The sequence below is a fragment of the Talpa europaea genome (assembly GCF_964194135.1).
Source record: "Talpa europaea genome assembly, chromosome: 9".
In the NCBI taxonomy this organism is placed as follows: domain Eukaryota; kingdom Metazoa; phylum Chordata; class Mammalia; order Eulipotyphla; family Talpidae; genus Talpa; species Talpa europaea.
Genome location: NC_140076.1, coordinates 77124349 through 77142971, shown reverse-complemented (window position 1 = coordinate 77142971; position 18623 = coordinate 77124349). Strand labels below are relative to the sequence as shown.

The 18623-nt window shown below is 43.0% G+C and overlaps 1 protein-coding gene across 2 annotated transcripts in view; it reads right to left on the bottom strand.

Annotated features, from left to right (window-relative positions):
- LOC311177307 (GON-4-like protein) overlaps positions 1–18623 on the bottom strand; it is a gene marked incomplete at its 3' end in the record, with an annotated part of 80471 nt that overhangs the window by 15608 nt on the left and 46240 nt on the right. For both annotated transcript variants that reach the window (XM_084243203.1, XM_084243202.1), the window contains exons 12-18: positions 18011–18051; positions 17350–17453; positions 13368–13560; positions 12796–12882; positions 10569–10740; positions 9039–9183; positions 5189–5339 (exon numbers count right to left, since the gene is read on the bottom strand). In XM_084243203.1, the coding sequence (XP_084099329.1) occupies positions 5189–5339; positions 9039–9183; positions 10569–10740; positions 12796–12882; positions 13368–13560; positions 17350–17453; positions 18011–18051 (893 nt within the window). The remainder of the gene's footprint in view (positions 1–5188; positions 5340–9038; positions 9184–10568; positions 10741–12795; positions 12883–13367; positions 13561–17349; positions 17454–18010; positions 18052–18623) is intronic.

The following is an 18623-nucleotide window of genomic DNA, read 5'->3' as shown; positions in this document are numbered from 1 at the left end:
ATTCCTGCTCTTAAGGAGCTTACAGAGTCATAGGTAAGATACTCAAGTAGACCAATGACATTCTGTATAAAAAAGCAAAGACAAGGTCTCCCTGGTGGCCTAGGGGTTAAGTCTTAGCACTCTCACCACTACAGCCTGAGTTTGATTCCCAGCCAAGGAGCTAACCCACATGGCCCTGCAGACCTCTCCTCTTTCACCCACTGCTCCCCTCAGCAGTGTATTTCAGTAACTCTGCCTATTCTGCTACCCACTCTGTGTCTGGTGAATCCTCTCACAACATGCACTTCTGGCCAATACCCCCAGTTCTTCTATACAAAAAGAAGCACAGGCAAGGATGTACACAAAAAGGACCAACAATTCAAACTTCAACAAAATATTTTCCTGAAGCAGGTACAATTTTGATGAATCTTTTTTTTTTCCAAAAGATTTATTTTATTTATTTAGGCATAAAAGAACTGGGGTATAGGCTAGAGGTGTGAGGAGGTGAGAGGATTCACCAGAGACAAAGTGGGGAGCAGAACATGCAGAATGACTGAAATATACTGCTGAGGCAAGCGGTGGGCAAAACAGGAGAGGTCTGCTGTGCCATGTGGGGTAGCTTCCTGGCCAAGGATTGAACTCATGCTGTAGTGGCTGGCAATAGCATGACAGCACTAAGACTTTAACCCTTGTGTCACTAGGGAGGCCCTATAGATGAATCTTAAGGAAAGAATTTGCAACATGAGGCAGAGGAGGGCAGAGTAAACTTCACATTCAAAATTCTGAACATGTTTGGTTGTTTTGTTTGTTTTTAAAGATTTATTTATTTATTTATTTATACAAGCACTGGGTACAGTCAGAAGCATGGCAGGGCAAGAGAATTCACCAGAGCCAGAGCGGGGAACAGAACAGGCACACTGATGAAATACACTGCTGAGGGGAGTGACAAGAGAGGTCTGTGCACCATGTGGGACCCTCGCCAGCAGCCAGGGATTGAACCGGCACTGCAGAGGCTGCGGGCAGCTTCGCAGCCCAGCGCTCAACTGCTGTGCCACCAGGGGAGGCCCTGTTTTGTTTTTTTTTAAAGATTTATTTATTTATTTTTTATTTTTTTTTTTTAAATAGAGGCATGTTTTTTTATTTATTTATTTGTTTGTTTGTTTTGTTTATACATGCACTGGGTACAGTCAGAAGCGCGGGAGGGTGAGAGAATTCACCAGAGCCAGAGCGGGGAGCAGAGCAGGCAGAAGGAGCGAAGTACACTGCTGAGGGGAGCAGCGGGCGGCAGGAGAGGTCTGCGTGCCATGTGGGACCCTCCTCAGGTGGTCGGGGAGCAGCCGGGGATCGAACCGGCGCTGCAGAGGTCGCCGGCAGCTTCGCAACCCAGCGCTCAACCACTGCGCCACCGGGGAGGCCCCAAGATTTATTTATTTTTATACAAGAACCAGGGTACAGGCCAGATGCGCGGGAGGGTGAGAGGATTCACCAGAGACAGAGTGGGGAACAGAAGAGGCAGACTGATGAAATATACTGCTTGTATAAAATAAATAAAATAAATAAAAAATAAAATAAAATAAAATAGAGCAAGGGGAAGAAGAGTTCACAAAGGAGCAATCTGAGGTAGAGATCTGGTGTCACAGGAAATAGCAGAATAGGGAGCTTGAAGAAGCTGAAGTTACCTACTGTATCAACTGAAAAGCTACTAGGATAAGAACAGAAAAATATTCATTGAATAGCCAACTGGGAAATAAGATCTTTGTGGGGATAATATTCACATTTTCATGGTTAAAGAATTAGGGAGAAATCTATAAAACAGGCAAATTAAATATATCCATTTGGCTTTATTCCCTCTGAAACTCCGGGAAAAAAAAAAAGAAAGAAAAAAAATTTTAAAAGATTTATTTATGCATGCATGCAAGACCTGGAATGTAGGCTAGAGGTGTGGGAGGTAAGAGGATTCACCAGAGACAAAGCAGGGAGCAAAACAGGTGGATTGACTGAAATATACTGCTCAAGGGAGCAGCAGGCGAGAGAGGAGAGGTCTGCTGCACCATGTGGGTAGCTCCCTGGCCAGGGATCGAACTCATGCTGCAATGGCTGTGGATAGATTCACAGTGCTGACACTTAACCCCCTTGCACCACCAGAGAGGCCCAGAAAGAAAATTTTTTAAGGCAGAAGCCCAAAGGAGTGACAGAATGAGAAAAAAGACTAATGCAACAAAATTTTCAAAGCTGAAAATCAGATAGATGAGTGGTAACTGACACAGGATAATGAAGGAGGCCAAATCCCATGTACAGAAAAAATTAAGAGTTAATGACATCCACCAACAAGACTAACAAAAGGCAAGACACCAGATGACTCCAAAAGTGGGGGTAAAGCTGAAATTAAGGGTTTCCCTGGTGGCACAGGGGTTAAGTCTCAGAGCTGTCAAGCTATCACCAGCCACTGAAGCATGAGTTTGATCCCTTGGCAGCACTATTTATAATAGCTAAGCTATGGAAACAACCCAAATGTTTCAAAATAGATGGAATACTACTCAACAATCAAAAAAGATAAATTCATGCCATTGGCAGCAACATGGATGGAGCTGGAAGGGATTATGCTAGGTGAAATAAGTCAGAAGGAAAAAGAAAAATATCGGATGGTATCACTTACAGGAGGAATATAGGGGAACCAAATAAGGGATCAGAAAAAAAATAACTAAATAAAAAGCCAAAATTAATTAATAGGCAACTATAAATCAGAGACATTCCACAGGGAAGAGAAGGGAAAGGGAGCAAAACAGGGGAGGGAAGAACACAAAGGACTATGACGATGATTCACAGGTGAACTGGTGGTAGGAATTTTATGGGACTATACCTTTTTTGATTGTTGAGTAGTATTCCATCTATTTTGGGACATTTGCCAAGGTCTGTGCCCATACCGCCTCTAATAGCTGTCTGAAGATGCCGGATAGCAGTAACCTGATCAGCATCACAAGCCTGTGCCTGCGCCACCTCTAAATTAGGCTGTTCCCAATTGCTGCTGCCTCCGGCATTGCCCAGCCTGGCCTCCAGATCTCTGCTGCTGTCTGGGACAGTACTACCACAGCAGCATGACTTGTGATCACCTTCAGCTGCCACTGTGAATTGGGTTCACTGCTTATTGTTATGCCACCAGCTCCAGGCTCTCATGGAGGGAACAATGTCATCTTTCATGAGCATCTTTTCGTTTGTACTACTCCACACTGTGGATGCTATCTCGAGTAGGTCAGATGGCCTTTGTGGCATTAAAAACGTTTTCCTTTTTCTTTACAGCTCTCTCAATATCTCCCTTGTAAACAAAACCTGTTGTTACACCTGTGTTTGAGTCATGTCTTGCAAATGCAAGTGCACAGGTGAAAACCCATGGAACAAGACATTTCTTAGGTTTGCATGGTTTCAACCACACAACTGACATAAAGGAGGAGATTATCCAGACAGAAAATTAACAAAGAAAAAAAGGCTTAAATGAAATGTTGGACGATTAGAACAGATGGATTTAATTGGGCACTTAGAGCACTTTCCACCCCAAAAGAAATAAATACTTAATTCTCTAGAGCACAAAGAATATATTTTAATATTGGGAGGATGTATGAGTCTAAAAATATGTCCATTTCTTTAGATTGTCTAGTTAGTTTGCATAGATACTTTTGAAATAGGTTCCTTTTTTTTAAGATTTATTTATTTTTATTTATGCATGCAAGAACTGGGATATAGGCCAGAGGTACAGGGGGTGAGAGGATTTACCAGAGACAGAGTGGGGAGCAGAACAGGCAGATCTACTGAAATACACTGCTGAGGGGAGCAGCGGGTGACACAGGAGAGGTCTGCTGCACCATGTGGGTAGTTCCTTGGCTGGGGATCAAACTCGTGCTGCAGTGGTTGTGGATTGCTTCACAGTGCTGAGATTTAACCCCCTGCACCACCAGGGATGCCCAAGACTTGGACAATTTTATATTTTGGGGAAATACCCACAACAGAGGAAGGAGATAAATGGATCAATGTCCCTGGAGAGGCATGAGAGGAAATCAATCTAGCACACAGATGAGAGGAATAAGCCTTAGATAAAAGGTTCCTTCTCTTCACTGAGACCACACAAATCTCGGAAACGTCATGTTCATGGGTCCTCTCCCACGCACTTACAATGCCAAGATGAATCACAGAGTGTAACAATAACAGGGTTTAATTATAAAGGGAAAACTGAGAAAAAGGAAAGAGTTATTAAGGCCACAAATGACCATCTGTCCTACCCCAGAGAGTGTCCACAGAGCACAGTAGACAAAACCAAAAGCTGAGCCTCCCTGGTGGCACAGGGGTTAAAGTCTAAGCACTATCAAGCTATCACCAGCCACTGCAGCAGGAGTTCAATCCTTGGCCAAGGAGCTAACCCACATGTGGCAGCAGACCTCTCTGTCTTGCCCGCTGCTTCCCTCAGCAGTGTATTTCAGTAGATCTGCCTATTCTGCTCCCCACTCTGTCTCTGGTGAATCCTCGCACCCCTCACCCCACACCTCTGGCCTGCAACCAGTTCTTGTATGCATAAATATATACAAATAAATCTTAAAAAAACAAACAAACAAAAGCTGCTTGTGAATGATGCCGTTGTCCTTCCAATGAGAGCCTGGAGCTGGCATCACACCAATAAGCAGTGGACCAGGACCCAATTCACAGTGGCAGCTAGAGGTGACACTTCAAAACTGTCATAGTTTTTTTTTTTTTTAAAGATTTATTTATTTATTTATACAAACACTGGATACAGTTAGAAGCACAGGAGGGTGAGAGAATTCACCAGAGCCAGAGCGGAGAGCAAAACAGGCAGACTGACGGAATACACTGCTGAGGGGAGCAGTGGGCGGCAGGAGAGGTCTGCGCACCATGTGGGACCCTCACCTGGTGGCCGGGGATCGAACCGGCGCTGCAGAAGGTGCGGGCAGCTTCACATCCCAGCATTCAACCGCTGCTCCACCGGGAAGGCCCAAAACTGTCGTAGTTTTAAAACCCAAACCCACTGGAGTGTGAGACCCAATCTGCGCAGGGGTTAGTGTTTCATACTAGGCATGGTGGTGGGTGCAGCAGAGCTGGGCACAAACTGTTGCACCACCAAACTAGAAGCCACAGGGCTCCTCTTATAAGACTAAGAAGAAGAAAAAAGGGGTACACTAAGGTGGGGTGTGCAGGAAACACTCACTTTGACAATGTTGTTAGGAGATCTGTTCATGCTGAGATTCTTGATTCTCACTGTCAGCTGTTGCGTAGTCTTGCAGGTTAGAAGGTACTTGCTGATTAGAGGCTTAGGAAACTCAGTCCCTTCAAAGTGCTTCAGCCCTAAAGCTAACAAACTGAGGAAGAAACAGTATCACTAAATTGCACTTCGAAGTCCATTCTTTAAAAAGCTCCCCCAGACTAACTCCCCATTTTATAACCATATTTTCTTTTCTTTTTTTTTTTTTTAAAAGATTTATTTATTTGTTTATACAAGCACTGGGTACAGTCAGAAGTGCAGGAGGGTGAAAGAATTCACCAGAGCCAGAGCCGGGAGCAGAACAGGCAGAAGGACTGAAGTACACTGCTGAGGGGAGCAGTGGGCGAGACAGGAGAGGTCTGCTGCGCCATGTGGGACCCTCGCCAGTGGCTGGGGATCGAACCAGCGCTGCAGAGGCAGCAGGTAGCTTCGCAGCCCAGCGCTCAACCGCTGTGCCACCGGGGGAGGCCCTATAACCATATTTTCTACATCTAATTCTTACATAACTTAATGGTTACTCAGTAAAAATTTTCAGATATTTACTGAGTACTAGTGAGTACTATGAATAAGATTCAATCAAGAATTCACAATCAGGGGCCTCCCCGGTGGCGCAGCGGTTAAGCGCTGGGTTGCGAAGCTGCCCGCAGCCTCTGCAGCGCCGGTTCGATCCCCGGCCGCAGGGCGAGGGTCCCACATGGTGCACAGACCTCTCCTGCCGCCCGCTGCTCCCCTGAGCAATGTACTTCGGTCCTTCTGCCTGCTCTGCTCCCCGCTCTGGCTCTGGTGAATTCTCTCACCCTCCCACGCTTCTGACTGTACCCAGTGCTTGTATAAATAAATAAATAAACAAACAAACAAACAAATAAATAAATAAATCTTTAAAAAAAAAAAAAAGAATTCACAATCAAATGGGAGGAGGGAGAAACTAAGCAAAAATGTCAAATAATAAATGTCACTAATAAATGTCAAATCATTATAAGCTGTATATTGATACCATGAAGTTCAATGAAATACAAAAGAAGAAGAGCTCTAATAAAACAAATATAAAAATGGGCACCACCTCCCAATATCACATATTCAGTCACAGTTACCTATGTACATATTTGCTGATGGCAATGAGGCAATATATATCAAGAGCCATAAAAATGTTCATAACCTTTACTGATTGTCTCATACTTGGAAATTTACCAAAAGGGATAAACTAAAATGACTTTCAAAAGTTCTGTGCACAGGGCCTCCCCAGTGGCACAGCAGTTGAGCGCTGGGTTGCAAGGCTGCCCGCGGCCTCTGCGGCGCCGGTTCGATCCCCGGCTGCTCCCCGGCCACCAGAGGAGGGTCCCACATGGCGCGCAGACCTCTCCTGCCGCCCGCTGCTCCCCTCAGCAGTGTACTTCGGTCCTTCTGCCTGCTCTGCTCCCCGTTCTGGCTCTGGTGAATTCTCTCACCCTCCCGTGCTTCTGACTGTACCCAGGGCATGTATAAACAAAACGAACAAACAAATAAATAAACAAATAAACATGCCTCTGTTTAAAAAAAAAAAAAAAAGTTCTGTGCACAAAGATCTTTGTGAAGGGCCTCCCTGGTGGCGCAAGGGGTTAAGGCACAGCACTATCAAGTTATCTGCAGCCACTGCAGCACGAGTTCGATTCCTAGCCAGGGAGCTACCCACACAGCACAGCAGTCTTATCCTGTCTCCCCGCTGCTCCCCTCAGCAGTATATTTCAGTAGATCCACATGTTCTGCTCCCTACTCTGTCTCTGGTGAATCCTCTCACCAACCCCATCCCTCTGACCTGTACCCCTGGTCTTGTGTGCATAAATAAGTCTTTATTTTTATTTTTTTTTAGATTTATTTATTTATTTATACAAGCACTGGGTACAGTCAGAAGCGCGGGAGGGTGAGAGAATTCACCAGAGCCAGAGCGGGGAGCAGAGCAGGCAGAAGGACCAAAGTACACTGCTGAGGGGAGCAGCGGGCAGCAGGAGAGGTCTGCATGCCATGTGGGACCCTCTTCCCGGTGGCCGGGGAGCAGCTGGGGATGGAACCGGCGCTGTAGAGGCTGCGGGCAGCTTTGCAACCCAGCGCCCAACCGCTGTGCCACTGGGGAGGCCCCATAAATAAGTCTTTAAATAAAAAAAAACAAAGATCTTTGTGAAACCTTAATGAAATTACTAAGCAAAAGAAAGGACAAAAAAAAAAAAAAACTAGTGACAAATAAAAAGATTATAGGGTAATTAAATATTGCTTTGAAATGCAGTGTAAACAGGCGCAGTGGGTTCAGCGCAATGCTGTGGAGCTGTCCGCAGCCTCTGCAGCACAGGTTTGATTCCCAGCTGGCCAAGGAGATACCCACATGGCGCGGCAGACCTCTCCTGTCTCGCCCGCTGCTCCCCTCAGCAGTGCCTTCGGTATGTCCACCTGTTCTGCTCCCCGCTGTTTCTGGTGAATCTTCTCACCCTCCCACGCCTCTGGCCTATACCCCAGCTCTTTTATGAATAAAATAAATCTTAAAAAAAAACAAAAAACAAAACAAGACCAAAGAAACAAAAACAAAAAACAATGTTGCACCATACAAGAGAGAAAACCAATTTCAAAAAGATGCTAGGTTAAAAAAGCAAAAGAAAATTCTACTTGAAATGCCACTAATTATAAAAGAAATGCAAAGGAAAAAATCGTTATCTTGGGATGATTACAATAATGAATTAAAAAATGTTTTCCTTTAGAAATAAATGTGCTTTAAAAACATCACAACCTTGTGGCCTAGGCACTAAATCTCAGCATTACCACCCCAAAGGTGCACCACGATGTCCTGAGTTCCATCCCTTGCCAGGAAGCTAACCACATGGTGCAGCAGACCTCTCCTGACTCACCCGCTGCTCCCCTCAGCAGTGTATTTCAGTACATCTGCCTGTTCTGTTACCCACTCTGTCTCTGGTGAATCCTCTCACCGCCCACACCTCTGGCCTGTACCCTATTCTTGTATGCACAAATAAATAAATCTTTAAAAAAAAAAGACAATTTAAAATGGTTGCAAGGGGGGCCTCCCTCCCTGATGGCGCAAGGGGTTAAGCACAGCACTGTGAAGTTATCCACAGTCTCTGCAGCACAAGTTCGGTCCCAGCCTGGGAGCTGATCCACATGGTACAGCAGACCTCTCCTGTCTCCCCTGCTGTTTCCCTCAGCAGTGTATTTTAGTCAGCCTGCCTGTTCTGTTCCCCACTCTACCTCTGGTGAATTCTCTCACTCCTGCACCTCTGGCCTGTACCCCGGTTCTTGTATGCATAAATAAATAAATCTTTAAAAAAACAAATACTTCCAAGGGGCCTCCCTCGTGGGGCACGGGTTAAGTCTCAGTGCTATCAAGGTATCACCAGCCACTACAGCATGAGTTCAATCCCCAGCCAGAGAGCTAACCACATGGCACAGCAGACCTCTACTGCTCCCTGCTCTGTCTCTGATGAATCCTCTCATCTCTCCCCCTGACCCCTGCCCCCGGCCACGTCTGGCCTACACTCCAGTTCTTGTATAAATAAACAAACAAATAAATAAATATGAATCTTCAAAAAAAAAAAATGCTTCCAAGTTATGTATATCATTTCCACAAAAGCACAGTCTTTGGCATGGCTGAGAATAAGTTCAAACTACAGAATTATGCCTGTTTGCACTGCTTTTTGTTTTGTTGTTCTGTGTCCACATTTTATTATATATGTATAGTTTCCCCTATGCTCCTCAGGAAAAAGAACTAGGTATTATTAGGTTATTTTATGCTTTCACTCCCCCACAGTAAACCCCTTACTTGTCCTCAGCCTTGGTGAAGAAAATCTTTTCCTGAGGATTCTTTGCCTTCAGAGAACATACTGGAAGCAGCTCGGGATACATGAAAACCTTGCTTGTGGCCAGGATCCAAGCCACTTGCTTTGGCAAACAGGGAAATTCAGAGGCTGTAAGAAAAAAAATCTGTGATAAATGAAATTCTAGACGAGAACAGGGCCTCATAAAAGGTTCTAAATGCACTTCTGCATCTAGATAGAGCTGCCCCTACCTAATTTGACCTCGTGCCCATACCACATACCCTCCCCAGAAAAATTTCCAAAGTCTCTCTCAGTCTAACATGCCCAAATGGAGTCCCCAGTCAATGTCATAAAAAGCTGATTCTCTTATTCTTTCCTATATGGAACACTTAACACGCTACGATACATAAACAATCATAAAGTACCTGGTATAATATCTGCACATAGCATATGCTCAAATTTTTTTACCTCCTTCCCCCTTTAAATCCTTGAAAGATAAGTGACCTTCAACAATGCTGTCTTTCTTCCAGGATAAGATTCCAACTTCTTTAATTTCCCTCACAAATCTGGCATTCCAATTTTTATTTTATTTGATTCTTACTTAACTTTCATTAAGTTCTCCCAGATTCCTCCTGAGGTTGGGAACAGAAAAACCACAAAGGGAATGAGACAATTCAGTCTCATTCATTACTGTCTTGATGTCTAAGCCTCTCAAATGCTCTCTCCCACGTCTCCCTTTCCAGAGACAGACACTACTGTACCCAAATTTCTCTTTCCAAAAATGTTATTTTTACATCCCCAGAAGAAAACCACAGGATTCTTCATGTGTGAAGCTATTACTTTGGTATCAAACTAAATTTTAATTACCAACATAACCAATAAAGCAGTTTGAGATCAGTGTCTATGACACAATGCACTTAAAACTGTAGTCAATCTAACTGTAAGAGTTAGGGATTTAAAATCAAATCCAAATTCACAACAAACCACTTATTTACTAAACCAGGACACAAATCGGAACCAAGTATTGTAAGGGAACAGCAAGCATTTTCTCAAAAAAACCAAACCTATGAATTTCTTTAAAATATTGAACCTGGCAAATATATACTATCTCCAATTTGTACCTTCCTCCCAAATAAATATTTCATTCAGAAGTAAGCACTGTAATACATAAGGGAAATAAAATGAGTTGATCTTAGTAAGAAAGTAAAAACCTACGCATGACCCAGCTCTACCACCTGACTTCCATCTTTACATGATCCCAGTTTGTCTTGATCTCACTCCTAGTGCTTACACTCAGATCTACTAAAGTCCCATATATCTACCTGCCACAATTGTGTCCTGTCTACTGCCTCCATTCTTAACATAAGCCCAAATAGCATGTAATTCTAGAACTCAGTAATGACACAAAGTGAGGATAAAAGAGAGTAGGAAGAAATTACAAATGTCCTCTCTACTTCATCCCTAGGAAATTATGGGATAGGACTCCCACCTCTCACTGCAAGTAAAAACTTGAAGTGGACACATCTGTCCCCTACCAGTCTTCCTGACAGTTTTACGAGGACTCTGGTCAATGCTGACACGTGTGTTGAAGTCTTCAATGAGCTGCATAGCTCCCATCAGGTTACAGGGTTGGAACAAAGTCTGAAACTTGGGGTTGAATTGATGGTGAAGGGCGATGGAGCTTTGAGCAAAGGTTCCTAGCTCTTTCTGGGAAAACAAAACACAAAGGAGATCTAAGTTCCAGAAAATTAATACCAGTAGAAATTAGGCTTTGAGAGAGAAAGCTGTCCTTTCCACTACAGAATAAAAACAGGTAAAAATCATCACAAAGTCTTCTATAATTAACATTATTCCATTAGACTGCTCTTATGTTATGTCCTCATATATCCAGGGGTTTTATTTGTGGAAATATTCATTTACCCTGGTTTTATTCTCAGAATGAGTGTTCCTCAGTTTTTTGGATATATGGCCTAGTCCCCCAGCTAAAATTAAGTTCTCATGAGTGAGAATCAGCTAAAACAAAGTACCCTTCATGATCCTTTGAACACAGTGGGAGAGGAATATACCTGATTGATTAACAAGAAGCTTGGAGTACTAGCCAACATACCACTTAAACTACAAAGAGATTTACTCAGGAAGCAAAGAAAATCATTATCTGCCCAAAAGTTCAAGGGCAATTTTTTTATATAAAGATTTATTTATTTATGTATACAAAGAACTAGGACAGACCAGAGGTGTGGGAGGCCAGAGGATTCACTGGAGACAGAGTGGGGAGCAGAACAGGCAGGCAGATGGAAATACACTGCTGAGGGGAGCAACAGGCGAGACAGGAGAGGTCTGCTGAGCCATGTGGGTTACTCCCTGGATGGCTGGGGAGCAAACTCGCACTGCTCTTAACAGCACTGCTCTTCACAGCACTGCTCTTAACCCTCTGCGCCACCAGGGAGGTCTCTCAAGGGCAATTTTTATAGTGTTGATTTAAAATTAAAAGCCTTTCCTTCAAAATGTCATGAGCAAAATTAATTTTATACATAAAATACTGGTATTGAGCCGAGTGAATGGATAATGATTTCAACACAAAGAAGAGAATTATCAAAAAACTAAGAAGTCAGGGTGGATATACAGATGAGGAAGCGACCCAATAAAATTGTCAAGAGGAATCCAATCTCTGTTTTTCTTTCTTTCTTTCTTCTTTTTTTTTTTTTAAGATTTATTTTTTTATTTATACAATAGCTGGGGTACAGGCCAGAAGCGTGGGAGGATGAGAGGATTCACCAGAGACAGAGAGTGGTGAGCAGAACAGGAAGACAGACTGAAAGCACTGCTGAGGGAAGCTGCGGGCGCAACAGGAGAGGTCTGCAGTGCCATGTGGGAATCTCCCTGGCCAGCTGGGAATTCAACCTGTACTGCAGAGTCTGCGGACAGCTTCATAGTGCTGTGCTCAACCTGCTGTGCCACCGGGGAGGTCCCTCTTCTTTTTTTTTTTTTTTTAAGATTTCTTTCTTTATTTTTTAAATTTCATTACTTTGTGACTTTTTTATTAAGATTTTATTTATTGGGTCTCCCCGGTGGCGCAGCAGTAGAGCGCTGGGTTGCAAAGCTGCCCACAGCCTCTGCAGCGCCGGTTCGATCCCCGGCTGCTCCCCAGCCACGAGAGGAGGGTCCCACATGGCGCGCAGACCTTTCCTGCCGCCCGCTGCTCCCCTCAGCAGTGTACTTCGGTCCTTCTGCCTGCTCTGCTCCCCACTCTGGCTCTGGTGAATTCTCTCACCCTCCCGCACTTCTGACTACCCAGTGCTTGTATAAATAAATAAAAATAAATCTTAAAAAAAAATGATTTTATTTATTTTTATTTTTGCATAGAAGAACTGGAGTGTAGGCTTGAGGTGAGGGTGGGTGAGAGGATTCACCAGAGACAGTGCGGGGAGCAGAACAGGCAGATTTACTGAAATACCCTGCTAAGGGCAACAGCGGGCAAGACAGGAAGGTCTGCTGTGCCAAGTGGATTAGCTCCCTAACAGGGATCGAACTCAGGCCTTTGCGTTGGTAATGCTGAGCCTTAACCCCTAGGCCACCCGGGAGGCCCAATCTCTGTCCTTTCATGGGAATCAGCGACTTGTTATTTCTACAAATATAGGAAGTCATATGAATAACAAATGAAACATGCAGAAGAATACATGGAGATTATGATGGGCAACTCTCTGTGAGAAATGACTTTTAAAATTAATTGCCTACTTAATTTAGGGATATTTGGAACCTTACCAGAAATATCTTGGTGGTGGCAGCCTCCGAACTGAGATTGGGATTAGAGGTAGCAAGAAGGTGAATTTGTGTCAAGAGCTGAACATGCTAGGAAGGGAAAGAAAATAATATACATGTTATGATGTCCTTTCAGTAACCCAGAAGATCTTACCAAGATGTTTGCAACTTTATCATACATGTTTTCTTTTGTGGAGAGACTATGGAAACAATATAGTATCTTCACATGAATTTCTCAGTATGTTCCCCTTGAGCAAAACTATAGAACCAGAGGAAGTTTAACCACAAACCAGAGGGACTGAGATTAGAAAGAGGAAATAACTACTCTGGCAGTGAAAGGTGTTAAATTTCATAACGAATTATTAAGACTTCTTTGAAAACTTCTAAGTTTGAACACCATCAGGGTCCTTATGTATATTCTTGCCTGAATTATAAGGACACAAGTGAGATGACCTTCCAAGATCTGATGTGAAGATCCTCTGTTCCTAAGGTATCAATGAGTATCAAGGCATTTATTTCTAACTTTTACAAAACTGCTCATTTGGGGCTTCAATATCAGACCATTGGAGTCTTACCTGCTGCATTTGCTGCTGGAGTCTCTTCCTCTGTGCTAGGTCTAGAATCAAAGTTTGTTGAACTTTCCGGGGCTTAACCTTCTCTACCTCTGGCTGCTGCTTGCCTAAAGATTTCTTAACCTTCAGCTGTTCAAGGAGCTCCTTCACTGTTCGATGTTGCTCATTTAGCAAGTTAGCCAGTGGCTCTTCAAACCTATTCCCAACAGGGAAAAAGTTAAATATGAACATTTCCCACAAAATGGTGGCCTGAGAGTCTGAATAATTTCCATCTGCTGTTCATCCCCAAGTCCCATACCAGCCAAGAGGCAGACTTATAACCTATGCAGATCTTTTCCAGAAGTTAACATAGATTCAAATGGGAAGGTTCTAAACTGCAAATTCCTCCTCCCATTCTTCTATCATTGCTCCCCTAAGAAATATACAAGAGAGGAAATTTAAAAAATCTAAGAGCAAAGAAACACCAGAATAACAAAGCATTTAAGAACTAATGGGAACTCATCATTCCTGCATCATACTAATACAGCCATTTTAATATGGGATTAGTTCCTAACAGAGATAAAGAATCTCTGAAAGTCCAGCATGTCTTCTAATGTACCCATTCTCCCACTTCTACCCATTCAGGCTGCTCTGCCTTCCTTTCTTAAAAAGTCAAATAATTTCTAGCATGAAACAGGAAGGGGAGGCCTCTCTGGTGGCACAGGGGTTAAAGACAGTGCTATCAAGCTATCACCAGCCACTGCAGCATGAGTTCAATTCCCCAGGGAGCAGCCCATGTGCTGTAGCAGACATCTCCTGCCTCGCCAGCTGCTCCCCTCAGCAGTGTATTTCAGTGGATCTGCCTGTTCTGCTCCCCATTCTCTCTGGTGAATCTTCTCACCCCCCACACTCTGGCTTACACCCCAGTTTTTGTATGCATAAATAAATAAATCTTTTAAAAAAAAAACAGGAAATTGGGCCTCCCCGGTGGCGCAGCGGTTGAGCGCTGGGTTGCGAAGCTGCCCGCGGCCTCTGCGGCACCGGTTCGCTCCCCGGTCACCGGAGGAGGGTCCCACATGGCGCGCAGACCTCTCCTGCCGCCCGCTGCTCCCCTCGGCAGTGTACTTCGGTCCTTCTGCCTGCTCTGCTCCCCGCTCTGGCTCTGGTGAATTCTCTCACCCTCCCGCGCTTCTGACTGTACCCAGTGCTTGTATAAATAAATAAATCTTTAAAAATAAATAAATAAAAAATAAAATAAATAAAAAAAAACAGGAAGGGGATATATTAACATACATGGGTAAGCTGAAAAATTTAGATAAAAAGAAGTCGATTCAAGTTTTACCGTACTACCCTGCACAAAAATATCTTCGTTTACTCCTCTAATTCTTCCAAGTTTTCTAACCCTCCCCTACCAGCCCTACCTCCTGAGAGAAAGAAAAGAGAGAGTCACACGAGACTGTGTACAGGGCTGAAGCAAGAACCTAACTACTTCTTGTATTAGTTCTAAGACAGAGGCAGAACAAGACACATAAGTGAGTAAGCATATGTTGAGTATGTAATCAGGGTAAGACCAGCTTAGGTAGCTATGATGAGCAGGTTATTTTATTTCAAGAAATCTTCTATACCGTAGCAATAGTTAAATAAGAACTTTTTTTTTTAAGATTTATTTATTTATGCATGCAAGAGCTGGGGTGCAGGCCAGAGGTGTGGGAGGTGAGAGGATTCACCAGAGACAGAGTAGGGAGCAGAAAAGGTAGATCTACGGAAACAGTGGGTGAGACAGGAGAGGTCTGCTGCACCACGGGGGTCACCTCTCAGGCCAGGGACCGAACTTGTGCTGCAGTGGCTGCAGACAACTTCACAGTGCTGAGACTTAACCCCTTGCACCACCAGGGAGGCCACTGATAAGAACTTTTTTAAATAGTCTCTGAGGGTAAGAATTATGTTTCCTTTTAAAATACTGACTTACTGACTTCAGGTTTAGGCAGGTAACACCCAGGTAAAGATATGGGACTGACCTCTGTAAGACCTTTACTGAGAACTGAAAACTCTTGATTATCTGCCCTACTAACAGAGGAACAGAAGAGCAGACACATGAAAAAAGTAGATAATAGCCTGCACCTAATTTTAATAGGCATCACTGGGACAGCTGGAAGGGGAGCATACATAATTCACTTTCTCCATGATATTTTATTTAGTTACAGATGAGCATTTCCAACTCTAAGACAAGAGACAGCAGTCCCAACAGATCTATTGAATACCAAAAGGTAACCGAGGGCCTCCCCTGGTGGCACAGCGGTTGAGCTCTGGAATGCGAAGCTGCCCCCAGCCTGTGCAGTGCCGGTTTGATCCCCGGCTGCCGGTGAGGGTCCCATATAGTGTGACAGACCTCCCCTGACGCATCCGCTGCTCCCCTCAGCAGTGTATTTCGTCACTCTGCCTGTTCTGTTCCTCGCTCTGGCTGTGGTGAATTCTCTCACCCTCCTGCGCTTCTGACTGTACCTGAGTGCTTGTATAAATAAATAAATAAATCTTTAAAAAAAGAAAAAAGATAACTGAATTTCAACAGGGATTTCAAAGTAGTTACATAATTCCCAAATTTAAAGACTCTATGCATGAGAGTCTTAACTACAAATCAGAATTGAAATGTTTATAGATTAAATCCTATTATAATAAGATCCCAGGAGCAAAGGTTACATTCTGCTCTACCAGAAATTTGTTCTTTTACTGCTTGAAATAAATGGGTCAAACACTGTAAGATTAAAGAAGTGTTAATTAACTCAGTAGGGAGAGTCTTTTATAATTTATTTCAAATCATCACATTGTATACATTCAATATTTTAGAGTTTTACTTGTCAATATCTCAAAAAGGTGAAAAAAAGGGAGAATCTTGAGATTTTTGTTATCCTTTATATATTACAGTATTTATCACAATGGAGTGTGACTGATATTTCTGGTTTTTACACACTGGCTAGTATAACATGATCTTTTCACTACAGTTTAAGTAAGTTCCCTTAAAGGTCTAGTTTTCAGATGGATCCCAGCTTTCTAGTTAGATAATGCTGTTAAGTTAAAATACGGAGCTAATCAGAGACTGTGGGTCTCTTAAGTTTTGCTTTGTTCTACCTATGGCACAAACCACACCCTGACCTCTGGGCAGATACTAATAATGATTGCATTCTCAAATTACATTAAAGTACTAACAGATTATGGAACTTCATCACAAAAATAGTGGAGAAAGGGCCTCCCTGCTGACACAAGGGGTTAAGCACAGCATTGTGAAGCTATCCACAGCCTCTGCAGCACGAGTTCGATCCCTGGCCGGCCAGGGAGCAACCCACATGGCATAGCAGACCTCTCCTGTCTCACCCGCTGCTCCCCTCAGCAGTGTATTTCAGTCAGTCTGACTGTTCTGTTCCCCACTCTGTCTCTGGTGAATCCTCTCAACCCCCACACCTCTGACCTATACCCCAGTTCTTGTATGCATAAATAAAGAAATCTTAAAAAAAAAATTAAAATCTTTATTTCTGGGTGGAGCAACAGTGCCAACTTTATGTGAAGATGACAGTAAGTAATTTCAGACTCCAGGGCATTACTGCAGGTACTTCATGGTTTGCTCAAAATGCCTAGGTGACTAACACAATACTAATGGTAAATAAGGAGAACAAAAGGAACATGCTAGATATTGCAACTTGGGGTAGTTTCTGTGGCTGGCCACATAGAATCCTACACACCTCTCCAGAACCACTCACCTGGAGAAGCTGCTATGGATACCAGCTACTATTTTTTCTCCTTTCCCAAACAGATACAGCTTGGTCTATAGCTGCACTGCCCCATAACAAGGAGAATTACTAACCCAACACTTAACCCTCAACAGGGTTCTACATCTTCTTATCAATAACAGCAGGTAGTTAGGGGTGGGAAATTGTTAACTGAAATTTCTAAAAACCTTTTCAGGCATAAACATTTCCTCCATTCTAAATCTCAAGGTCTTTGGTTAACTCACCGTAGGGCTTGAGGGGTGTTGAAGTTAGGTCGAGGCTCAGTCATACGCTCCTCCTCCTCTGGTCCATCATCTTCCATGTTGGAGAAGCCCATCTCATCTTGAAACTAATGACAAAGGAAAAGGAGGTTTTCTTGGGGAAATGGGTCTGGGAAAGTCACTCTAGCAGTAAAAAGGGAAAGTGGAGACTACAGATCACAGCACTTCAACAATGCTGGCATTCAGGAAGAACTGGCGTCAGAACCTTTCTCACTTCAAGGCTTCTACAATCGGCAAACAGATGACTATTACAACTTGCAATGGTAAGGACCAAGCACAGATAACTCAAAAATTACTAGAAACACTTTTCAAACACCAAATTTATGAGAAAGATAACTGTTCAGATTAAAATTAGTGCATCGCTAAAGATGCAATAAATGACATTTGGGGAGGTTACCCAAAACTTTGCAAGGAAAACATTACTATGAATAACCTACATGCAGATAATCAAGAGTATATTAGCTGGCAAAATTATCCTGCCACTATATTCTCTTCTGAGTGGACTGATAGGGAAATTGGCTCAGTCAGACCATTCTTCTGGAGGGTGGGAGCCTGAGAACAAAGGACAAGCTTTTAGAGAATCCACTTTACCATTCTAAGTTCTCACTCAAGGATCATTACTCACAGTTTCAAAGAGCTCTTCCATCAGTTCATTCACTTCCTTTTCTGCAAAAATGTCAAACAGTATGTTGTTAGTACAAATTCATTTCATTTTGCAGCAGAGGGAATTCCAAGAAACCAAAGTATGTTGTTTTCAACAAGGCATTTAACAAAATCCTCTTATCTATGTATCATCTCTTCACTAAAAAACAATTATTGAACTCTAATTATGCCTCGACTTCTATTAAAGATGATGGGATACAACACTGAACTAGGTAGAATTTTACTCTTGTAAAGTTTAAATTTTACTGGGAAGACATACATAAAATGTTGAGTTAGACAATTTTACAAGAATAAATTCATGAATTGTTGGCCAATCCTACTGAGTGGAGTCAAGAGAGAACTCTCTAGCACTGAGTCATAGGACCCTGTCAGTAATTCCAGAAAACATACTTTGTTTTCTATTAACAAGACAAAGCTGTTAAGGTTTGTCAGTCCAATTGATGATAGATGTAAAATTCTATTTTCTCTGATTAACTGAATGTGGATTAAAGTCTTACGTTTAGACTTTAAAAAAAAAAAAGACAGCTTTTAAAATGCATGAACATAGCTCCATAAAAATATGAAAAATATCTGAA